We start from the raw sequence: 24,779 nt of genomic DNA, 5'->3' as shown, positions 1-24,779 counted from the left end.
AGAGCTCTGGTTTCCCAAGGCCCTGGTGAGCGGCGAGAGACGGTGAAGTTAAAGGTCTCTAAAAGAGGTGGTTCCAGCAACACAGAGAAGACAAGTAGTGATTTTACAGCATCTCACTATGCTGATGGACAGTGACTAATGGGCAATGTGGGGGGGACTTGGTGAAGTGGGGAGCCTAGTAAACATAATGTTCCTCATGTAATTGTAAATTAATGATACCAAAATAAAAACAAATAAAACAACACAAAACAAAGAGGTGGTTCCAGTTTTTCTGGGGAGTGTTTGGCATTCCCCAGAAAGAGAAAAAAAGGTAGCTTTGAGGCCAGGGAGGCTGGTGACTTCACAGCCATCTGGGATCCTCAGGCAAGCCAAGGGACGCCCACGGGCATTTGATGCTGGTTAAGGCTGAGGATAGTGGCCCCAGAAGCCCCTCTGGATCTTAGCACCCCTCCCTCTGTCCCCAGTGAGGAGGTGGGATGAGCCATGCCTCCTCTAACCACCCCTCCAAGCACTGGCTTGGGCAGCCATGGGAGACGGGGAGAGCTTGCCCCAGCCCCCCACCCTGGGAGCCAGTGGTACTGAGGAACAACACGGGTAGGGGGTGCTGAGCTCCCCAACCTCGGCTCCCTTCCCTACCCTAAGAAGCCCTTTGAAAGGTTTTCCTGGCAGAGTCTAAAGCTTCAATTCATTCAACTGCCTGGCATGAGGCCCAGGATGAGGGGATGCCGGGAAGGCCCCAGCCCCGCATCCCAGCCCTCACCTTAGCCACCCCCACGTTCTGGGACCGTCTGGCAGGCCTTCCCAGCTCTCTCGCCTCACCCAGTAGCACCCACCCACCTTCTTTCCCCTGGGGAACTCAGGTATTCTGTCCCTTTCCTATGGAGCAGATGGCCACCCCAGACACTTGAGCTTACTATGTCAGACATTTAAATCCCATAATCCTTGGCGAGAGGCTGCTGAGGGGGCAGCAGCCCAACCCTAGAGGCAGGGGCAGGAGAGAACTTCGTGCCAGCCCTGGCAGGACGGAGGAGGGCCAGTTGGTTCCCGAGTTATGAATGGAGTCATCTCCTCCCTTGTTGTCATGCAGCCTGCAGACTGACCCAGTCTCCTGCTTTTGTTCTCCTCCCGGAATCCCGGCATTGGGCCCCCTAGCCCACTCCCTGGAGGCTCAGGTGGCTGCCACCCAGTGTCCCCCCCTTACTTACCCCTGTACCGTCAGCCCCAAGCAGCCTGCACTGACACCTACTCCTCAGACACACAGGTGGTAGCAAAGTTTTATTGTAAAATGAGAAATCAATATAAAAACGGGATATAAAAAGGGAAGAGAAGGGATGTGGGTGACAAATGCAGACGAGCCTTGCAGAGTGCAGAAGAAATCGACCCTGAGCACGGGGCAGTAATATAGATCTCGGTAAACACAGGTCCTACACCAAGGGCAGCATCCTCCAGGATGTGGGATGGGGTAAGATTTTCTCTTAGGTGCTGAGGTTCACCAAAGGTTAGATGGGCAGGGAAGGGGCTTGGAAATTCCTTTTCCTTAACAGCTGGCCAGTCAGAGAAACCATCAACCCATCCACCAATGGGCACAGGGAACTAGCGCCCAGGAAGGCACCAAGTCCCAGACATTATGGAATGAATGGTCGTTTTGGGGCCAGACATACATACATAATTTCATTAACCCTCACAGCAAACCTGGTGAGGTAGGCATGATCCTCAGTATTTTATAAAAGTGGACAATGAAGACAGAAAAACAACTAAGAGTATGGCAGAGAACTGGGCTTCCGACCCAGTATATGGCTGGTTCTAAAATGTTCCTTACACGCAGGAACATTTCCCTACCTCTCCCAGTGATCCTCACAGTAAAAACCTTAAAAGCTAGCTGGAATGCTCCCACTTTTCCCACCTCCCCCTAAAAACCATCAGTGCTGGCCAACTTCTTTAGCAGAGGCCCAGGCCAGGGCAAACCAAAGGATCCCAGGGGGTTTCTGAGGCACACCTGGAAGAAGCAGAGTAACACACCAAGCAGATGTGTTCAAGCACCAGGGAAGGGGGGGCGGGGGCAAAGGTCAATGAGGCACAGGAAGCAGAGGATGTCAGTCTGAGTCAGGCCCTTCTCTCTTGAACATGAGTTTTTTATGACGGGAGGTAGACTGCCCCTTCTTAGACTTCAGGTGGCTGTGGGGAGGCAGAGGGGGAGGGGGGAAGATGACATCACATGAGTGAGAAACCCTGGGCCCGGAGCATGGGGAATTTAAGCTAAAATGGTCAGCAGTGGCAGAAATGACTACTGAGTGCCTTGGTGTGCTCCTATGCATTTCTCTCTTCATCCTCCCTTACCCTGTTTGACAAACAAGGAAACTGAGCCTAAGAGGGAAAGGAACAAGCCCACGCAGGACTTGCCAGTACTCGGCAGGGTTATGGATCTGACCCCACACCCTGGCTGTGTCCAACACTTCCACACAGTCACCAGGTTCCTATTCTGAGACCCTAGCTGAGCTAGATGTTGCTGGAAATGGCAAGAAATATCCATGAGCATCCCTGGGCTTGAGGGCTTTGTGGACTCCTTGAGGCAGGAAAGCGGTTGTTAAGATACAACTGGAATACTAAAGAATGTCTGAGCAGGGCGGGGACCCAATGAGAGGGGGGGTCAGTTGTCTTTTACCTTGAAGGTAGGATTAGAATGGAACCCCATGACTTTCCAACATGGGAAGGCAAGGGGGTGGGGCTGGGAGGGGACCCAAGACACTCGCCTGGAGTGGGCCCTGCTTCCCCCGGCCTCTTTTCCAGTCTGCGCATCCTTCAGCTCCAAGGCCTCATTCAGCTCTCTGAACATCTCAAAGCGTTCACGCCCACGGATCTGTGGCAGGGGAGGAAGGGTTTAAAGGAGTATTAGGCAAAGTCAGAGAACCATTTTCATGCTCTTTTGAACAATTTTCTCTTTGAAAGATGGTCCTCCAAAATGTATGGTAGCGTGCCAGTTGGGATTCTGAAGTTAGGCCAGAACCAGAAGTCCCTGTCTCCAGGTACCGCTGCCTTGATGGCAGATGTCTTAATAGTAGGAAAAGCAGTCAATAAGAAAAATAGTATTGTGAGTGTTGACTTGAAATTTAAATCTTCAACCCAACAGCATTAACTGTAAGAGTCAAGGTCAGGAACAGGGGAAAGGACGGATAGAAGAAACGGACCTAAGCTCATATTTGCTGCATTTACATCTTCTCTCATTCAGTCCCACAGTAAGGGAAGAGTGGGGTGGATTTGTAAGACTTGGTACCTGAAGGGTAAAATATTCTCCGTCCAGTGGCTTCTTCTTTTGTGAGGGAGAGGAACTGGAGTTGCTGGGCAGTGCTGGGAAAGAGGTAAGGAAAGGGAGGAAAAGGTGAACTTTGGGCCAAACCACACACTCTCCGCCTTCTGCCCCATCTGCTTACCTCGCTTGGTGCTCCCAGGGGGTGGCTCGGGGCGGGGCTCCCCTTTCTTGCGGGAGTTTTCTTCCTCTGTGCGCCGATCTCTCCCAGGACAGGCACAAACACGCACCTCAAAGCTGTTCCGTCCCAGCAGATTGCCACTACCCAGGCGAGGGGGAGTAAAGTGGAGGAAAACAGGAGGCAGTGAGGAGGGCGGGTCCCGCGTCCTCCCGACCGCCCGCATCCTGTGTGGAGCCTAAGCCCCAGCTCTAGGCTTCTCCTGTGTTGAGAAGCCACAGGAGACAGGTCCTCAGGCTAGAGCAAACTGGGAGGGAGCAGCAGAGAAGATTCCGTGCACAGGGATGGAGGTGAGTGGGATGAAGGGGTGGTAGCACAGGAGAGAGCCCAGGGGCCAGGTGGCCGACAGGTCCTCACCTGGAGTCCTCCAGTGTGATGATGGTGAGGATGGGCCGCCGGTTCATGCCGCCCATGCAGGAACTGTTACACATGAAGTTGTAGTGGATGGTGGTACAGTCAGAGCCAACCTGGGAGAGAGGCACAAGGTGAGGCAACCCAGCCTCGGCAGGCCTGCAGCCTCTGTAAACCTCATTTTTCTCAACTATAGTATGGGGACAGCCTATGTGCTCTGCACACCTTACAGTGCTGTGGGGACGTCAAATAAGAAAGCAGGAGAACCTTCTTATTAGCAAGAACCACCCCTATCTCTGACCAGGATGGCCACTGACAAACCCCTCCAGCCCCCTCCTCCCAGAGACCCCAGTTGCCAAACCAGACCTCAGGTGGCTCATAAGGCACCACCACACTATGTCGAAAAGTGTTCCTGTCATCCAAATACTCAGCACGCAAATTTCCTTCCACCCGGATGAGATGCTGAGGGGGGGCCAGACCTGAAGGCAGTAAAGGAAGAATTAGGGGCTTAGGGACTTGGGGACAGGAGACAGGGCCCTGTCCCATCTCCCACCTGTGGCTCTGACCACTCACCATCACTGTAGTCAGAGCAGCGTTCATGGTGGGGGCAGCGCCTCACCACCTCCGTCATGTACTCTGACTTTTTGTAGATGGCCATGGCGCGGACACGGGTGCCGGGAGGGGGTGGCAAGCTGACCCACAGCTGTACTGGGCAGGTCTTTGCCAGCTGGCAAAACAGTTTGTTGAGGGAAGGGGAATACTGGAGGGAAAGAATGAAAGGACAGTCAGGGGACAAATGCCCAGGGGGTCAAATGAACAGACACTGCTTAAGCACCGACTGGAAGCCATATAGTGAGTGTGGGGAGGGTAGCTAGAGATGGCAGGGTCAGGGTCAACATGCCAGAAGCCTATTACAAAAGCCAACAAATGAATGAGAGTGAAGAAAAAAGAAGAAAAATTCCATGGCTCCATGACAGATGCTGAGCGTTAGGATGGGAAGGATGAAAGCGTAAGGTCAAGGGAGAAAATTCTACTTCGAGAGAGAGGCCAAAGGTCACAGACTGAATAGGTAAAAATGGAGAAGGCCTGACAAGAAGCCAAAGGGTGAAGAGGAATCCCAAAGTGAGGAACAGAAAACCCAGGGGGAATATAGTCGGGCTTCAAATAGTCAGGTAGAAGCCAGCCTTCGGGGCCACTGACCGTGCAGGTAACAGACTTGGCTGTCCCGGAATGCAGGAACCCTAAACGGAAACCATATCTGCCAGGGTAGGTCTTCTGGGAAGGGACAAAGGATGACAGGGGCCATGAGGTGGGTGGTGCCAGGGCTGCTGGTGCAGGAGCTGCTGGTGCAGGAGCTGCTGGCCTGCAGGGAGCTTCATCTGGACCTTCTCCTAACCAGTTCACAATGTCTTCTGTGGACAGCACCAGTTCGTCCACCTCTGGGGACAGTGGGGACAGCTCAGAGGACTGTGGAGTGGAGAAGCAAGAGTGAGAGGCCAGGTCCTAGCCCCCTGGCCCTGCACCCCCTGGTCCCACCTCAGTTCTTACCAGCACATTGTTTTCGGGAAGTCTGAAAGACAAGAGCAGAAAGTCAGTACTGGTTTTCGCTTCCCATAGGCCTCTGCTAGAGGGCTGGGACTGGGGTGGGAGGGGCAGTGGTTATTAGAGGCTGGCAGCGAACCTGCCCCTCCCTTGGGATCTCCACTTACAGTTTCCACAAGTCTGAAAAGGTCTCCTGGCTCAGAGGGGGCTCAACATTGAGTTCTGACTGCTGATCCTCCATTTCAGCTCCCCTGAAGGCAGCGTGGCTGCTGTGGGGAGGGAGGGGGTGCTAAAGTAAGGATCCAGCACGGGACACACCCAACCCTGAGGCAGGAGGGACTCCCAGCATCACCACCTTTACAGGGTCTTAGATGCAGCGGTCTCCTGACTTCCTGAGGAGCAGGGCAGTCCTTCGCCCTCTCTCTCCAAAACTGTTTCCTTGCCACAGTCCAGGCTGCTCCTGTCCACCCCTCACTAGCCTCCCCGCACATCCTTGAGGAGAAAAGATAACCAGAGAAGGACTTCCAACCTTCCCACCACTGAATCCACAAGCCCTCCTAGAAGTGTACCCTACTTCTGTCCTCCTTCCCATAAGGATGAAGTAACTCTCAGCCCACCCTGTCTGGGGGAGGGCACTGCCCTTGACCTCCACATTCCCCACCTGATCCACTCACAGCAAACTCACCCCTCACCCACCCACACTCCCGTGGGCTGGCTTCTCAGCCCAGACCCCTGCCTGCCTCTTTGATCCCACCTCCTGGCACTCTCCCTTCCCCAGTGCTCAATACTCCAGTTACACAGGCTGCTCTTCTCTGATCCTCAACTGCTCCCCAGTTCATTCAACTGGTGGTCTGATCTACCGATCTATTGGGAACACTGGTCCAGCCACCGCTGCAGGGGAGGCTCCTCACTGAGACCTCAATCTTGAATGTCACACCCTCCTCACGGATGTTTTACCAGACCACTCAAAGGCTGCCAGCCAAACTCTGTCATCCTGTTTTATTTCTCATGGTACTTTTACCATCTGATACCTTTCCTGTTCTTCACAGAATTAGCATAATGCTGTGTATCTGGCTGGGCCTACTGCGGTGAATCATTAAGAGCCCAGGCCACGAGCAAGTTGTGAGTGGTCAGAGGAGCAAGGAGGCCAGAGGGGCGGCTCCGGTCTGGGCTAGGGTCCTCGGCCAGTCTCGGCGGTGCTGTTATCTCACCGCCTCCCAGGCCAGCTTTCAAATGGCTTCATCACACTGTCTTCCTTGATGCCAAATTTGTCATCAGCTTTGCTAAGAAACATGCTGCAAACATCCCTTTTCATTAAACTTGTATCTTGCATGGCACTGACAAACATCCCCCAGCTAGTGGCTTTCTAATCTCTCTTAACATTTACCCCACCTTCATGTTGATACAGGACATGCTTTCTTACCTACTTAAAATCCTTTCACGTGGTTTATCTTATTTGTCCCAATAACCACACCTGCCACTTGACAGGTGAGGAAGCCGAGTCTCAGAGAGGTTAGGTAACTGACCCACAGTAAACACAGGTAAGTGAATGAGCGTTTATTAAAAATGACCATTCAACCATCTAGAAGCAAGATGCTTGCTTCATCAGACTACTCTGCAGAGTTCATTGGTAATCAGCTAGGGCTACAGATACAGATTTTGGCTGATGTAAGCCCTTCAAACGAGATATTGGCAAATGGCTACTTATCATAGCTCCCAACATTGGTGTGAGTTGGACTATGCATGTGCGTGGAGGAAGGACAGACAGGGCGACGGGGAGTGATCCCCACATTTGCTCAGGAAGGTGCCCACAAGTCAGAAGTCCTATGTTTGACATTATTATGTTACTTAAATTTGCTGCATGACCATACCTATCTCAAGGGGCTAACCTTTTGGCTTCTTCCTATATAGGAGTTGAGTTTTACTCATCTTTGTGTTTTTAGTGCAAAGGGCCCAGGGGCAGAGAAACAGGGGCAGCTGTAGCAGAGCCTGGGCTCTGGAGGCAGACAGGCTAGGCCTGCATCCCAGGGCTTACATTCTAATCGTTGCTTAACTTTGGGAGGTTACTTAACTTCTCTGTGCCTTCGTGTCCTTTGCTATAAAACTGTACCCTACATATTATGGGATGTGTAAAAAGAAAAGTGCCTGGCATATGAGCTCAACAAATGTTTGTTTATATGATCATTCCATTTCATTTGTTCTGTATTGTTATTCCAGAGCAAGAGCTTTGTGATGATGAGTAGGTGGGGCATTTGTGGTACTGCCCCCAGTAATCCTAGTTCACCTCCTCCAGGGAACTCTATTCAGTAAACATGCCCGGAGGGACTGTCCTGGGATGCTGGGCCCAAGCCTCAATCCCACTTGGGAGGAAGACAGACCCATGGACAGAGGAAGTCTACCTCTCTGTCCATGGTATCAATTAAACTCTCAATATTTCTTCCTCAAAAAAGCAGGCAGTCATGACTAGGAAAACTTTTCAGAGCAGGTACTTCCTTCCCATGGGTGTGGGTATTGTGAGGCCACGATACTGAATTGTCAGAAGCTGAAATAGACCACCTGAAAGGTTGAGGAGGCCGGACAGACAGGCAGCTCTGGTGGGAAGGCAATAAACTCAGCTGGGACTCAAAGGAGGGGCAGGCCACTAGCTGCTTATAGGCCCTCTTAGGGCACTGCTTTCAGTGGCTTATCTTGTCAGTCCTCTCAAAAAGCCAGTAAGGTAGATAACATTATCACCTTCAGGAACTGAGGGTAAAGAAATTACGTCACTTACCCAGGTTCAGAAAGCTCCTAAGGAGCAGGGCCAGTGATTTGAACCTGGACTGTCTGAAGCCACACCCAAGCTCTAAATAATCATGTTCCCATGGCATCATCCAGAGTCTGGTGCAAAAAAATTCTGGCTGAAAGCTATATGAGACTGGGGGAAAAAAATTGATTCTGGAAAGTAGCAAAACAGCGTCTGGTAAGACTGGAAACACAAGCACCTTACTACTCAGCAAAACCACTTCTAATAGACTCCCTAGGAAAACAATTGTGCAGGGCACATGTCATGCTGTTCCTCATGGGAAGTGAAAAGAAACATTACTATCCATCAATAGAAAATAACTAAATGAAAGATGGTACACTCACTCACAAGAGAAATTTACCACAGCAGCTTAAGGAAATGAACTTATCTATATATGTGTAAGCAGATACAGTGCTGACTCATGTTGAGTAAAAAATACAACTTGCAGGAAAAAAGCAAAACACGGTAATGTAATAGTTTATATAAACTAAAGAGAGAAAACGCTAAAACTAAAGAGAGAAAACGCTATTGCTTATTAAACATGTATGTAAAAGCATAAAAGACAGGCAAGGATAAAAATGTACCAAACTGTGATAGTTATGGTCCCAGAGAGAGGGGGATAACATTTATGTTCATGGGACTGGGGAGAGAGTCAAATGAGGTTTTAGCTTTATTAACAAAAATAAGAAAAGATGGTATACTTACATGTGTAACTAAAATGCAGACACAAGTAAGACAAAACATTGTTATAATTATTTGGTAGGAATGAGTATTATGTTATACTTATATTTTTCCAAAATAAAAATATCTAAACAAGAAAAGTAAGACTTATTATGGAAAAATTTCAAACATATAAAAAGGCAAAGAGAATAATGTACCCCCATGTGCTCATCACCCAGTTTCAGGAGCTTGAATACCTCTAAGCCGCTTCATGAATACCTCTAGCCACTCCCACAACCCCACAGATGTGTGAGCGAAACTAAAGTGAAATACACAAATCTAACTATACTGCCTTGATTATAAAATGTGACAAATTTTGATAAAACTGTGACTCACCCCTACCAAGAAAAGGTACTTTCCTGTGTTCTCCCACCCCCTCCCAAAAGTTATTTATTTTACATCTAGGTCTATTATCCACCTTCAATGACTATGTATGGTGAGGTAGAAGTTAAAGTCCATTTTCCCGCCCTAGATGTTCAGCATTTTTGAAGACTTTCTTTTCCCACTGATTTTCACTGGGACCTTTGTACAAAAATCACCTGGCTACACTTAGTATGTCTTTTCCTGAACTCTTACGTTCCTTGGTTGTTGTCCTAGTGTAGCTATATTGTAATCTTGACGTCAGGTAGTTTAAAACCTCCAACTTCATACTACTCTTTCATTTTAGAATAAGCTTGTCAATTTCTACAAACAAGCTTGCTAGGATTTTGACTGGGATTGAATCAAATCACTTCGCAGAGTACTGCCAATTTACCACCAAGCATTCCGAACTACAAATATGGTATCTCTCTATTATTTAAATCTTCCTTAAATTCTTTCAGCAATATTTAATAATTTTCAATAGAGTTCCTGCCCATCTTTTGTTACATTTATCCCCGAACACGCATGTTTTTGGATGCTATTATAAATGGCACTGCTTTTAAAATTCATTTTCCAATTTCAGATTCAATGGTTGGAATTATATAAAAATGCAATTTACATATATTGCCTCTGAAACCTGTGACGTTGCTATAATCACTGATTTGTTCTGATAGTTTTAAAATGAAGAATTTTGTGTGTACACATCTGCGAATAAAACATTTTTCTTAATTTTCCCATGGTTTTCTTTTTCTTGCCTCCTGGCTCATGCCTCCAGAAGTGGTGAGAGTGAAATCCTTTTCTAGTGCCTGATCTTAGAGGAAGAGCATTCAATCTGTCACTATTAGGTATGTTGTGAATGGAAACTTGACTCGGGGTGCCCTTTATCGGATGGAGTAAGTTTTCCTTTTCCTAGTTTGCTGGGAGGTTGGTCTTCCTTTTTTTTGTAAAGCATGAATAGGTGTATATTGTCAACTGCTTTTTATGCATCTGTTAAGATGATTATAGGAGTTCTATACTTTAATCTGTTAAAGTGACAAATTGCACTGACTTATTTTTGAATGTTAAATCATCTTGGCAGTCCAGGGATAAACTCTACTTCGTCAGGATACCTTTATCATTTTTATGTATTACCAGGTTTGATTTGTTAGAATTTGTCAGGTCTTTGCTTATATTAGCAGGAATATTGGTCTAAATTTTCTTTTCTTGTAATGTCCTTGTCTGGTTTTGGTGTATTATGCTGGCTTCATAAAATGAATTGGGGAATGTTACCTCCTCGATATTCCCTCAGAATTTGTGGAAGACTGGTATTCTTTCTTCCTCAAATGTTTGAAGAGAACAAGAACAAAGGAGAAATAGAATACTAAGAGAGTACACTTAAACCCAAACCTTACAATAATTGCGTTAAGTGAAATGGACCAAGCACTTTAATGGAAAGTGGTTCAGTGGGGAAAGGAAGGTTGTTTCAACAACTGGAGCTAAAAAAACTGGACCTCCATACATGGAAAAAAAAAAGAAAAAAAACCAGAATCTTGTCCTCTGCCTCACACCATGAAAAAAAAACTTTAAATGAATCAATTAATTATGGGTCATAGACCTCCGTGTAAAACCTAAACCTCTATAATAGAGGTTCTGAAAGAATATATACTAGAGGATCTTCATGACCTTGGGGTAAGTAAAGATTTTAAACAGGTCACAGCAAATACTTAAAAGGAGATGAATCTTCTGCTCCTCTAAGACACTATTAAGCAAATAGGCAAGCAACAGGTCAGGATAAAAAAACACGTTTATCTGCCAAAAGACTAGTATCCCGAATATAAAAGGAACTCCTTGAACTCAACAAACAAAAGCAAATAAACCAATTTTAAGAATGGGGAAAAGACTTGAAGAACCACTTGGCATATGACATAGGAATAGCCAATAAGCAGCACCCCGATGAATTGCTGAACATAGTGAACAATTAAAAAACAATGATATACCACGTTAAAAGAATGGCAACCAAAAGTGAGGAAGGAAGTATCTTGCTGATGGGGGGTGTAAAATGGTACCACCACTTAAAAAAATTATTTCTGTATGAAGTTAGTATATATATCTACTCTCTTGACCTGGCAATTCCAGTCTTAAAGTTATCCAAGAAACGTGAAAACACATGACCAAAAAAAGAATTGTGCAAGAATGTTAACAGCAGCTTTATTCAAAATAACCCCCAAATGGAAACTCAAACGGCCATCAAACGGAGAATGGATAAACAATCGGTGATGCATTCATTCAATGGAATATACTACACAAAAAGTAGCAAAATACTGACACATGCAGTAACATGGATGAATTTCACAGACATTATGCCGCAGGGAAGCCTGTCACAAAGCAGCGCATGCTGTATGATTCCATTTGTTACGACGTTCTCTACCAGGCAAAAGTAATCCGCGGTGACACAAATAAAAATAAAGATGCGGGTCAGAGACTGGGAAGAGGCATGAGAAACTTTTCTGGGGCGATGAAATGTTCTGCATTTTGTTAGGCGTTACACGGTAGTTGCCAAATTCGTCTAGTTGCAGTGCGTGTAGGTGCTACCTCAATTTTGAAAAAAAAAAAGCACGTAAGTACTACGCAGTGTCTGGTACCTAGCAGGTTGAGTGGTAAGTGACCGCTGCATGAAATAACCACACCTTAGTGATGAAGATGGGGGAGAAACAAATTCGCACGGGGCCCCAACGCCTCCCACAGGCGATAACTAGCCAGGACCGGAGGGCTGCCCTTAGGCCCTCGGGGCCCGCCCCCTCCGAGGCCCGCCCCTTCCGCTTCACGACGTCCAGCCTGCGTCCGAAACTGGAATGGCTCAGCCCAAAGCCAAATACAAGAAATTGTTTCTCTGCCACAAACAAACCACCCGTTGTTACACTCTTTCAATATTTAATCCTCAAATGTACCCATTCTCGAAAATACCCAGGGTTTGCCTTCTGCACAGTTAAAAAAAACCCTGTCCCACGCAATGGTAGCGTCCGCCTAGATTGCACTAGACCGGGATAGAACACACCATTCAAAAAGGGGGAGGGATTGAGGTTTGCACCAAAACAAATACTCCTTCCTTCCCCAAAGCACTAACTTAGTAGTTCAGGAAGAAGGGAAAAAAACCCCAAAAGACAGCAGAGTTAGGGTTAGCAGCATCACTCCGCAAGTAATAGGAACCCGTCTAAAAGACAATTTCTCCCTGTCTACTTCCCTCTCATTGAATGAATATTGAGCTGCTCCGAAAGAAAAAAACAAAACAAAACAAAAAAACAGAAAAAGAGACCGGAAATGCTACCTCAAGAGGCAGAAATGTAAATGTAGAGCCAAACAATAACAGAGCTCCCGGGCCTCTCACACCGGGAATAGTTCTCTCCTCCTTCGCAGGCAAGCCTGTTGTTTAATACTTTTCACTTCCACGACGGACAGCCTTTAATTGGATTTTTTTTCCATCTAGCGGAGCCAGGGACCAGTTTGGAAATACCACTCCAGGAAGGACAAAGGTCCGGAAGTTTCGGGACCCTTAGCAGCTTGGCTTCCCGGATCACACCGAAAGAGCATTCCGGAATCGAGCCCGAGGTTCCACCAGGATGCCAAGGGCTCAAAAATCTCGAGCCACGAGTTATCAAAGTTCCGAGATCCGAAAACCTCAGCCTCTGATGCTTTGTGCGTCTTAATTTCAGGATTGCCCACACCTGGCACTGGGATGGGAGATGGGGCGTGGGGTAAGGAAAAAACCCTTAGGTCGGCTCAGTGTTCCCCAAAGTTCCACTCCCCTCCCTGCCCAAGTGTTCGACTTTGCTGGTCCTAATATCTACACCCAGGCCTCCCAACATTGCATTCCTGTGTTGCTGCGGCCAGCGAAGCTTCCATCCCCCAAAATCGCTAAGTCCCCAATGCCCCACCCCCAGACCCCACGATTCTCCCAAGCTGAAAATACACCGAGCCGAGAGCCCATGACTCAGAGAGGACTCATCAGGCTCAGTCAAGAGCTTACCCGAACCTCAAGTGAGCGTGTCACCGTCCTGGGAAGCACGCTCCGAGGCCGGACACCAGGTAACCCGGGAACTCAGCGGCCACCTGCAGCCAGGATAATGGCTCTGGACTTTTGAGGAGCTCAAAACTTTTAGCGCCAGTCCGAGCACATGGGAGGGGAAAACCCCAATCCCAGCAACCCCTGCGAGGCTCCTGGCACAAAGCTGGCCAGTCGCCATGACAAGTAAGGGCAAGCAATTTGCAAGCTGAGTCGATGTGAGTGGAGAGTGGGAGGGGAGGGCTCCGAGAGACAGGCTTCTCGCAGTATTGGTGCTGTAGCTACTTGATATTTTGGGGTGGGGAGGTTTGGCAAGCCAGAACGTGAGGGCAGAATTGGGGGACACTGTTTTGGAAGAGTTCTGCCTCTGTATCAAATATGAAGGAAGAAAGCAAGCCTTTGTTTGCACTTGCCATTCCCTCTTCTGGAACACTCTTCTCCCAGGTAGCTGGATAGCTTTTTTTCTCATCAGCTAAAGCGTCATCATTTAGGAAGGCATTCCTAAATATCGCAATCTAAAGTATTCCCCCATTATCTATAGCACACTTTTCTCAAAATATTTAATTCCGCTTTCTCAAAATATTTGTTCCTTGCCTTAAGTACATAGCCTTAGGAATACAGAAACCGGGACTACTATCTTAGTAGATGATGTTGCATTTTCCAGTGCCTGGGTGTCAAGTCAGAGCTCAATAATAAACAATTATTGAATGAATGAAAAGAGATGGAGGTCGGAGGAATTTAGCAGAGATACAGAAGAGGTTCAAAATCTTTAAACGCAAAATATAACGCTTAGCGCCCTCTGCAGGTGAGGGTTGGAGAGTGGGTGCTTTAAGAATAACCGCGGGGGACCGCAGCGCCGTGGAGCTCAGGCAAATCTCGCTCAGGCAGAAGCTTTTAGACTGCAATTCCCAGCAGCCACCAGGAGCCTCATGGCTTGATAGGAAAGGTAAACCTTGACTTGTTACGTCCCTGTCCCGCCCCTCCAGTGGGTCGCCCGCGAAATCTGATCCGGTATGCGGAGGTCCAATGGAGATGTGGGCCCAAGTCCCGCGAGAGCACGTGGCGCACAGCGACTACTGGGCTAAAGAACGCGCTGCGTTCAGCATTGGTATTTATTACCTTGTCGATCTCGCCTGCCGGGGTTTTCTGCCCCCTCCCGGACGAAGAAGGGAGGCGCAGGTGGGTCTCCCCACTTTTGCGGTTCGATCCGTTCAAGAACTTTGAAGCAGTCGGCCGCTCCGCAGGCAGGCAGCTGGTAGCCAGCGGGAAGAGGGTTGCGTGGCTGAGGCCAATGTGTGCCGCGCTTCCTCTGCAGTATTGAGACGCCGGAGGAGCCGCCGTTAGCTCCGGACTGCCTTCCTTCCGACCAGACTCCAGCTCCAGCCCGTTTCTCACCTCAGGCTTCCTCTATGGATGAAAATGCGGATCCAGAACTCAGGCCATCGCCACGCGATGGGGATGACCCGCCCCGGATGTCCCCAGATGCCGTGGCTGGCTTACCTGTCCAGGAGCTGGGGGAGGAGGACCGAGCTTCTCACTCCAGCCCTCTGGAAACAAGGCTTGGTACTCCTAGTGAGTTGAGCCCTCGAATCGAGGAGCAAGAACTTTCTGAAAATATGAGCCTTCTTTCAGAAGGAACGAACAAGCCAGAGTTGGAGCCGGGAGAAGCCATGGAAGGTGTATCTGAAGAGCCTGCTCCAGAAGATGAGGGATGCACGTAAGTGGTGATGGCAGTTGACTCAGGAATCTGAGGAGATTGGAAGTGTGAGATGTTTCTTATATGCCAGCCCTCAGCCCCTCTTCTCCAGGCCCATTTCCTTTTTGCTTTGGCGACCTAGGTATGTTGTCCCCCCATCTTCCTTCCAGCACTTGGAAGTACAGCTTCTCCCAGCTACCTCGGTTTCTCAGTGGTTCCTGGTCAGAGTTCAGCACCCAACCTGAGAACTTCTTGAAAGGTTGTAAGTGGTAAGTTAGGATAATGAGGCAGGGAGAATAACCACATCCGGCATTTTCACCCCAAAACGCCCTAGTTATTCGGGAGAAGGATCCACCAAAGGTGGCAGAAGGTGGAAGAATCCCTCTTGGACCTCAGCTTAAATTTCATCTAAGATTGTGTGTCTTCAACTCCCTGCAAAGTCTTGGGGGGCTTACTTGCCCCAGAGGTGGGCTCAGCTCTAGCCCTACACTTGGAAAATATAATTCTGTCCAGCTTTCTCTTTCCTGCCTACTCCTAGGGCCCCTGATGGTTCCTGCATCTTGACCAATAGTGCTGATAACATCCTGCGGATTTATAACCTGCCCCCAGAGTTGTACAGTGAGGGTGAGCAGCTGGAATACGCAGAAATGGTAAGGGCAGGGCTAACTGTGCCCCTTCGTCAGACACTGCACATTAAGTTCTTCTGTAGAGAGAAAGTACTACCCACATGTTTCCTGATCACAGTCAGGACATATCTTCACCGTGAGTTTCTGTAGGTCGCATTTACTTCCCTGAATCTGAAGTAATTTAGAGAGGTTTGTCTCTCCTTTAGTTAGGAATATGTGTTTTCCATGAAAGAGTAGTGGATTTCTCATGCCAGTATTTAATTGACTGGCAGATATTCATTGAATGACTACCTTATGTCAGTTACTGTGTTTGGTGCTGGGATAAAGTAGTGAATGAGACAGATGAAGAGCTGGTGTGGGAGACAGACAACAAACACATAAGCCAATAAATACTAACTTTCATTACAGATTGTAAAAAGTGCTATGAAGGAAATAAGCAGGAGGAGAGACCTAATTAGATGATACCACGTTACATGCAATGGGAGGGGCCTTCTGAAAAGGAGGTGTTTGAGCTGAGACCTGAAGGATGATGAGACAGTCCTGTGAAGAGCTGCAGAAAGAGCATTCCAGGAACAGGCAATGATATTACAAAGACGGAGAGCTGGGAAAGGGCTTTGTGTGTTTAAGGAACAGAAAGTAGGCCAGTGTACTTGGGCTGAGGCCAGTGAGGGAAAAGTATGGTGAAGATGGAGAGGTGGCTAGCAGCCACTCGTGTTGCATCTTGTGGATAGGGCATTTGGGGTTTATTTGGAAAGCCATGGGAGAATTTTAAAACAGAACAGTAAAATGATGGGTTAAGTTTAGAGAATGGATTATGGATGGGCAAGAGTGAAATTGGGGAGATTCATTAGAATGTGTGTATCACAGTCCAGGTGAGAAATGATGGTGACTTGGGGTAGGGTGGTGTCAGGAGAGATGGAGAGATGTGGATGAATTTGAAGTATATTTTGTAGGACTCAGAGGTCAATCAGATGTGGAAGTGCAGGGAAAGAGGCAATGAAGGGTGGTGTCCAGGTTTTTTCAGCTGGGTGGATGACAGTACAATTTATTCAGAGGAGGAAACCAGGATATGAAGAGGTATTGGAACAAGTCAAGGGTTTTAGATACATTAATTATGAAATGTAAAGTAAAGGGAGAAAGTGGGGCTGGGGATGTACTTTGAGAAGTGGGAGAGCATGTAGATGGTATCTTGGGTCTGAGAATGGATTCAGAGTCAAGAGAGAGTCTGGATGGAGGAGAAGCCTTCAGCATGTGGAGGTGGGGTGCAGGAGAAATCACAGAAGTGGAGGCAGAGAGTCATGTCTAACGGTGTCGAGAGTGCTACAGATTTAGAGAGTGGCCCGAGAAGTACATTAATGACCTTGATGAGCACTTCACAGGAGTGATGGAGGCACAAGCCAATTAGAGTGTGTGGAAGATGAAAGAGAGATGAATCTTTGGGAAACTTTTCTTGTAAAAGGGAGCTGAGCAATGGAATGGTGATCAGAGGGAACGTGGAGTCAAAAAAGGGTTAACGGGGTTTTTCTGTAGTGTCCGGAATAACCCAGCAGACAGGAGGAATTGATGCCTGCCCCAGGAGAGGGCATGTAACAGTCTGTAAGTGGCTGGCTGAGGACAGCATCCAGAGCACATGAGAGGACTTACGTTTGACAGGTGCAGAATCTTTCTTTGCGGCAGGAGGAAAGGCAGATGCTTTCAGAGGCAGCTGTTTTGTGGTTGGAAGGTTTTGGTGTGTCTGTCTCTTGGCTTCTCAGTGAAGCATAAAGGGAGGTCATCAGGTGAGGGAAGAGGTCTGTGGGGGAGAGAGCAGAAGGTGTGACTGATTGGGCCTGGGGAGTTAAAAACCAAAACCACCAAGGAATGTGGTAGTATTGCTACCCTCTTCTGCATCCCCCAGAAATCTGTTGCCACCCATTTAAAGTAAGACCAGTTAGTGTGGCTGTGCATCTTTCCCTAGAAAGTGAAATGACTATGGTTTCTATGTTTGTAAAATGAGGATAATAATAATAATAGTGCCCAACCTCATAGAGTTGCTGTGAGAATTTAAAGAATTAATGTAAAGTGTTTAAAACAGCACCTGGCATGTAATTAGTGTTCAATAAACACCAGCAGTCATTGTATTAGTTAGTGTAAGATTGGAATGGAGGATAACCTGGTTGGTTGGGGATTGCCAGGAGAGAAAGACAAGGGTGTCTTGAGAGTGTCCACAGGAGTATGCGTGTAATGGCTGACAGCAGTAAAGTGGGTAAGGAAATGGGTTGTAAATGTGTTTTTGATGAAGCTGAAGAGTCACTGTAGAAATAGCAGAGCAAAGGAACTAGATGAGTCGGAGATGGTAGAGAATGTGGTGATGACAAGGCCTAGAACTCAATTATGGGAGTAGGTGGCTGACAGAGTGAAGGCCGTGGCTGTGTGTGCCAAGGAAGCCAAAGAATGGGAGAGGCCAGGGGGTTGGACAGATTCTTTCATTCTTTGAGTTGTCAAATCAGCAAATTTTTTGTTGAGTATGTTCCATGTGCCAGGCCCTGTTTTAGGTGCTAGGGATCAATCAATAAACAGACAATTGTTCCTGTCCTCATGAAGCTTATATTCTAGTGTGTGAAACAGGCAATAAAGAAATAAAGTAAAATTTATATCTGACAAATGCCATGGAGAAAAATAAAACAGGGAGGAGGATGGGGGGAATGAGCTGCAATTTTAAAAAGGATGTTAGGGGAAGACTTCACTGTTAAGGTCACATTTGAGCAGACAACTGAAAGTCAGAAGGGAGTGAACCAAGCTGATATTTTGGAGAAGAACATCCCGGCAGAGAGAGCAGCAAGGTGAAAGTCCTACTGGAAATGAAAGTCCACCAAGAATGACAGGAGTATCTATGGGGAGTTTCAGTGAACCAGGACAGAAGGTCTCGATGACTAAGGGACAGCAGGTGGGGTGCTAGTTTGATGGCAAGAACTGCAGAGAAGCTAGGGTTTGGGGAAGTCAGAAGATTTGGAAATGGCAGTGGGGAGCACGGCTGACATTCACCTACCTTCTGTCCCTGAGATGTGTACTGGGGAGGGAAGTGCAAGTTAAAGAAAGTCTGAATGGCTTCCTTAAAGAAGAAGAGTGCTCACGTCTGCGGATGGTCCTGAACGCTTACCTAACATGCAGCTCTTGTAAGGTTGGAGGCTGCAGACCTTTGAGTTCTCCATGCAAGATTCAAGGCGCTCCAGGCCCTGGTTCCTGGAACAGAAACTGGTGTCTCAGGGCCAGGTGGTCATGGTGCAGCCGTCCAGAAAGAGTTTGGAGCAGGGATAGTTAGAAGAGCCTCTGGAAATGTGGGAGGTTGAGAATTTATTGCACATACTTGTTTAAGAGAAATGGCATTGTTAAGAAGGGAAAAAGACATCATTACCCACTTCTCTACCAAATTCAGCCCTTTAAATTTTTCTGCATTCTAAATTTTTGTACTTCTAAGCTCTGTACAAGTACTGAAACTTTTTATGTGGTTTTAGTTCTATAGTAGATGGTTTGTATACTGCTTTTTTTCTTTTTAGCAATCATAATCCTAAATGTTTGTCATGGTGCTTCAGTCTTAACAGTTAGCATGTTTAATGGTGTATGATATTGCACTGAGTCCTTATGACAGATAATTTTCTTACCTTTTCTCCTATTTTGGACATTTGGGTTGTTCCCAGGATTTTTATATCATGAATTATTCAGTGAATATCTCCATGTGTATTGATGGAGATTCTTTTCATAAGTGAAGTTTTATGAGTAAGAAATACCCTAGGTCAGACAGAATCAATATATTCTTAAAATTTTTGTGATTCAGATAGTCAATTTGTTTTCAGAAGCTTTTGTGCCTTTTTTTTTTGCTGTTGGTAATGTAAGTGACCCAGTTCTCACTTGTTACTTGTTGGTAATGTAAATATCACAGCCTCACTTGTTAGATATTTTCATTTTTAATGTCTGTAAGTTTAGCATTTGGAAATGGATAAAGTTTATATAGATGAGAAAATTAGGGGAGGACATTTTTGGATATTGCCGAATACCAGTGTACTTCTTCCCATCTGAGCTCATCAATTCCTCCCCTCCCTTCCCTCCATTTTCACAGAGCTTGCCCGGACTCCTATTCCTAACTCGCCCACCTCTTCCCTGAGTACTGGCGCTGCCCCAGTACTCGCCCTGCCCTGTGGCTCATGCCTGAGGCCTTCACTTCCCTCCAGCCCTCTCCAGGCTCCCCTGTGTGTCCTCTGCCCTGCCTATCTCAGGCTGGGGCAGGGGCAGGGGCAGGGTATCTTCATTCCCAAATGCTATATCTGGATAATTGCTTTTTTTCTTTGTAGAAACTTTTCCTTTGAAGTTTATGCTGATTCTCCCTCACTCACTGAAGTCATCAGCACCTCATAGTCCTCCTGTGCACCCCGACTCCTTCCACCACTGTGGTTACCTTGGGTATCCAAACCAGGCACTGGGGTCTCATCCTCCAATCTTCATTTTCCAACCCCCTGCCCCCCAGTATCCAATTAATCACCAAATCCTATCAAATCCACCTAATCATTCTAACCCATCCACTTCTCTCTACTCCACTACCCTGGCTTTAATTGATGGTCCTGTTATTTTGTGCCATATATTACTGGAATAGTCTTCTGTCTCCATTTGCTCAGTAAAACATTGACTGCTGATTATACACTACGTTTTGGGGAAGCTGTGGCGGGCAAGACAGACAAAATTCCTTCCTTTTCAGATAGTGATGGTGCAGAGTGGGGAGCACTGAGGGCTGCGGGAACATGGAGCAGGGCCCCTTGCTCAGCTCAGGGGATTGGGGAAGGCTTCCCAGGGGAAGAACAGCTAAGAGACCTGAAGGAGGATTAGGATTCCACCGGGAGGAGGTGGAGGAGGCTCTTCCAGCCTTGGGCCCTTGTATGCCGGAAAGCCTACAGGTTGAGAGTTTGGTGAGTTTGCCCCTTCTGTGAACTGAGAGTCAAAACAGTGGGATGTAAAGTTCTTAAAAACAGTGAGTACAGACTGATGAGCCATGAGAGGTGGGTAGGGGGTAGGCACCTGGTAAGGGAAGGCTTAGTCAGGAGATCGGGTTTTATACTGAGGGTTATGTGGAGTCACTGAAATGTTTTAAGCAGGAGAGTGTACACAGCCAACAGCGCACAGGCTCAGCTGAGCCTTGATGTGGCTGCAGTGTGGAGAATGGATGCACAGGCTGGGGCATGGGGGTACAGGGAGGCCTGGGACACATGTAGAGTGTTGTAGAAATGCTAGCAAGAGGGCAGTGGCTTTGCTTGGGAACAAAGTGGAGTGGACAGGTTCAAGAGAACCCTAGGAGGGGAATTGGCAAAATTGGGTGTTGGGTTGGTTGGATCACAAGTGGAAAGGGAGTGAAGAGTACTCGCAGTCAGATTTCAGGCCAGGAAATGGTATCTGGCACCCAGAGGGAACAGCAGGTTTAAAGGTGGCAAACGCTGGGTTCATTACAGACAGGTTGAGTTTGAGAGGTGCCTGTGGGATGATCAAGTGGAGTTTCCCACCAGGCAGCCTGGTAAATGGGTTCAGAGTGGAGAGTGGAAACTGAAGTCATGGCTGGATGACATCACCTGAGGGCCAGCAAGCAACTGACAAAGGGCTGTTGTCGAGACGGTTTAAAGATTTCCTTCACATCAGTAAGAAAAAGACAACAACCTAATAGGAAAATGAGCAAAAATTATGAAAAGGTGCACTTAAATGGCTAATAAACATAGATAAATGTCTACCCACAGTAGTAATGAGGGAAATGCAAATTTATACCATAATGAAATACTATTTCACAGCTTTAAAATTGAAAAAATTTAGCAGTCTAGCGGTAATAAGAGGATGCAGAACAACAAGCACTCTTTTATGGGAGTGTGAATTGGGATGAGCGCTTTGGAAAAAACATGACATTATCTAGCAGAGTTGGTGAAGTGCATACCATGGAGCCCAGTAATTTTCCTCTTTAGCAGAAACTCCAGAGAAGTTCTCCTGCATGTGTACCAGAACGGTAAAAGCAACTCTAGCCAAGAAATGGAAAACATCAGTGGCTGTCAGTGGAGAAGGGTAGATGGGTAGAGTCCTGCACAGCAGTGAAGATGCATGGATTAGAGCTAAATATGGCACCGTGGTTAAATCTCACGATCACAAAGGGATGAGTGCAGTGTGACACCATTAATACTAAGTTGAAAGGCATACAAGACAATGGTATACATTGTTTTTTTCTCTGTATGGATATATTCCTGAAGAAGTGAATGAGAATGATAAATTCAGGATAGCATTTACCTCTTAGGGGGGTTTCACTAGGAAGAGTTTTTTAATGTTTTGTATATTTTATTTCTTAAGCTGGGTCGAGGAGTCAGGGTGTTTTTTTTTAAAAATAGTTCTTTATATGTTTGAGTTGTTGAATAAACTTTTTAAAGGATCAAATGGCACCTAGTTGGTGCTCAGTAAATATTCATATCATTAGTTGGTTCTTTGTCTCTAGGTTGGGATATTGTTTGTTTCTTCCTGAGTGTTTAAAAAGCAAAAGGATAAAGCTGTGTGGCCAAATCTGATACTAAAGTCTGAGCTGACCCTTGAACATTGGGATCAAGATTCTCTTCTTCCTATTAACCTCATCTGCCTTTTGCCTGATTAAGTGCCGACAGTCTCCCTCTGGCTTAAAACTGCTAGAGGTGCAAGTCAGCTTCCATTTCCTGCTGGTGATCCAGGCATTCCCACATCTCTGTCCAGGCCCCTGTCCTGCGAATGGTGGAAGGTGACACCATCTATGATTACTGCTGGTATTCTCTGATGTCTTCAACCCAGCCAGATACCTCCTAGTAAGGAATGTCTTTTGCCTCTCCCTATTTCCCCGCCTCCCAAATTTCAAGGGGACCCTTTACCGAGAGATAGTTACAGACTGTAAAAGGCCTCTGGAGGAGGAAAGCTTGGTGTACCCTTCAGATGGGAGCTGAGAGGGCTGGTCAGTTGGCTTCCTCCCCTTCCTTTGACAGCACTGGGGCCTCAGTGTCCGTGTCTCTCTCAGTGTGGCCAGCAGCAGCCGGGAGAACCCAGTTCACATCTGGGATGCATTCACTGGAGAACTCCGGGCTTCCTTTCGTGCCTACAACCACCTGGTAGGGAACTGCCGCCCAGCGCCAGGGCTCATCCTGGCCCAGCTCTCCTTCCTTGAGGACAGCTGAGGCTTTGCTAGGCCTGTTTTCAGCCCTTTCCTACCCCCAGGATGAGCTGACAGCAGCCCACTCGCTCTGCTTCTCTCCGGATGGTTCCCAGCTCTTCTGTGGCTTTAATCGGACTGTGCGTGTGTTTTCCACGGCCAGGCCTGGTCGCGACTGTGAAGTCCGAGCCACATTTGGTAAGCATCTGTGCCTCCAAGGAGGAGGAGAGAAGGGCCCTGCCATGTTCAGAGGGCCACATGTGAGGGGGTGGGAGTCACAGCATCCTTAGTACAGCTCTGGAGGCAGGTCATGCCCAGTAGGCAGAAGAGAAAACAGACTCGGGCTGAAACCTTCCAAGGTTCAGCCTGCTGGGTAAAGAAAGTGCCGATTCTCCAGGACCCGTGCTCTGTCAGCATGGTCCTTTTAATCTCCAAAATCTTGGTATGTCTAAGATATATATTCATTGGAGATGAAGCTGATTTCATTTTTCTATAAGCCTCAGCTTTCCATCCCTTCAAGGAAAAACAGATTTGAAAGGGAAGAAGTAGATCTTGGGCATTTTAGGTTCTTTGTGGGGGATGGAAGGATATGGGGAGCATCAGAGGTCTTCTTCCTGACTGTGACAAATGGGGTGGGGGAGACATTGAGTCCCAGTACATGGGCTCTAGGACAGGAGACAGAGGTGTACCTCTGATTAGCCTGGTTAATGTCGGGTGTCATTTCCCTCTCCTCCACTTTGTTCCTTCCCTCCCTTTCTAGCAAAAAAGCAGGGCCAGAGTGGCATCATCTCTTGCATAGCCTTCAGCCCAGTCCAGCCCCTCTATGCCTGTGGCTCTTACAGCCGCTCCCTGGGTCTGTATGCCTGGGATGATGGCTCCCCTCTTGCCTTGCTGGGAGGGCACCAAGGAGGTATCACCCACCTCTGCTTTCACCCCGATGGCAACCGCTTCTTCTCAGGAGCCCGCAAGGTAGGGGTCACCCTGAGATTCCAAAGAGGGTGGACAGTAGGCAGGAGTGGGAATGTAGTCTGTGATGGGGTGGATAGATGTGGGAAAAAATCAACTCAAGCTAAAGGAGTGCCCGTAAACAAGGGAAGCAGGGATGTCTTGGGAGGGGCAGGGCCTAGAGGGATGGACTCTAGGTTCCAGTTCTGTGTCTTCAGGATGCTGAGCTTTTGTGCTGGGATCTCCGGCAGCCGGCTCACCCACTGTGTTCTCTGAGTCGTGAGGTGATCACCAATCAGCGTGTCTACTTTGATCTGGACCCGTGAGTGACTGTGGATTCTTCCTGCTCAGGGCCCTGATGCCCCCAGTGTGAAGATGCCAAGCCAGCAAACCTTTCCTCTCTTCCTGCAGGACCGGGCAGTTCCTAGTCAGCGGCAGCACTGGTGGGGCTGTTTCTGTGTGGGACACCAGCGGGGCTGGGCGTGAGAAGAAGCCGGAGCCAGTGCTGAGTTTTCTGCCCCAGAAGGACTGCACCAATGGAGTCAGGTCAACAGTTCATTCCACAGATCTTGGGGCTCAGGTTGGGGAGGGAGTGAATCGCTGAGGGAGCAGGTATTCTCTCTCAGGGTGCTGACAGACCCTGCCCATCTCTTTCTCCAGCCTGCATCCTAGCTTGCCTCTGCTGGCCACAGCCTCTGGGCAGCGTGTGTTTCCAGAACCCACGGAGAGCGGGGATGAGGCGGAGCAGGAGGTGGAACTTCCTTTGCTCTCTTTGCGCCATGTCCACCTTGAATGTCAGCTTCAGCTCTGGTGGTGTGGGGGGGATCCAGATACCAGTATCCCTGATGCTCACCAGGGCAAGAAGGGACAGGGAGGGACAGAGGTAGGTGGGGAAGAGTTTATATAAAAAGGTTTTATATACTAAAGTCTTTGTGTCTTTTTGGGGAGGCAGATGATAGAGATGAGGGCCAGAGGGGATACTAGTGGGCTCCCTTGTTCAGCAGCAGTAGGGACTGGCATATTGTTCCTGAAACCAGGGTTCAGAGGTGGGACTAGGAGGGAGCCAATGGG

General features: G+C 47.8%; 2 protein-coding genes across 5 annotated transcripts; one reads left to right on the top strand and one right to left on the bottom strand.

Annotated features, from left to right (window-relative positions):
* Positions 1-1,262: 1,262 nt before the first annotated feature.
* On the bottom strand, positions 1,263-13,454 carry TP53 (tumor protein p53). Of its 4 annotated transcripts, XM_057500927.1 has the most exons (12): positions 13,241-13,453; positions 5,543-5,644; positions 5,382-5,403; positions 5,209-5,300; positions 5,034-5,175; positions 4,407-4,593; positions 4,200-4,312; positions 3,840-3,949; positions 3,429-3,565; positions 3,272-3,345; positions 2,751-2,857; positions 1,263-2,175 (listed from the first exon to the last, which is right to left on the bottom strand). In XM_057500927.1, the coding sequence occupies exons 2-12, from the start codon at positions 5,614-5,616 to the stop codon at positions 2,094-2,096; spliced, it is 1,140 nt and encodes a 379-aa protein (XP_057356910.1). In that variant the 5' UTR covers positions 5,617-5,644; positions 13,241-13,453; the 3' UTR covers positions 1,263-2,093. The 4 variants fall into 4 exon arrangements, with proteins under 4 accessions (XP_057356910.1, XP_036751762.2, XP_036751763.2 ...); XM_036895867.2 differs by having other exon boundaries at positions 5,034-5,300; positions 5,543-5,641; positions 13,241-13,454; XM_036895868.2 differs by having other exon boundaries at positions 5,034-5,300; positions 13,247-13,454.
* WRAP53 (WD repeat containing antisense to TP53) lies at positions 11,555-24,654 on the top strand. The gene is made up of 12 exons (XM_057499486.1): positions 11,555-11,653; positions 14,175-14,455; positions 14,592-14,993; positions 15,143-15,241; positions 15,511-15,622; positions 22,337-22,425; positions 22,632-22,722; positions 22,829-22,961; positions 23,524-23,732; positions 23,927-24,030; positions 24,120-24,254; positions 24,369-24,654. Exons 1-12 carry the CDS (start codon positions 11,555-11,557, stop codon positions 24,613-24,615), a joined length of 2,001 nt encoding a protein of 666 aa, XP_057355469.1. The 3' UTR covers positions 24,616-24,654.
* The last annotated feature ends 125 nt before the right edge of the window (positions 24,655-24,779 follow it).

This window comes from Manis pentadactyla, chromosome 4 (genome assembly GCF_030020395.1).
Source record: "Manis pentadactyla isolate mManPen7 chromosome 4, mManPen7.hap1, whole genome shotgun sequence".
NCBI classification, from domain to species: Eukaryota; Metazoa; Chordata; class Mammalia; order Pholidota; family Manidae; genus Manis; species Manis pentadactyla.
The sequence above is the reverse complement of the archived record's forward strand: the minus strand, read 5'-3'. Positions and strand labels throughout refer to the sequence as shown.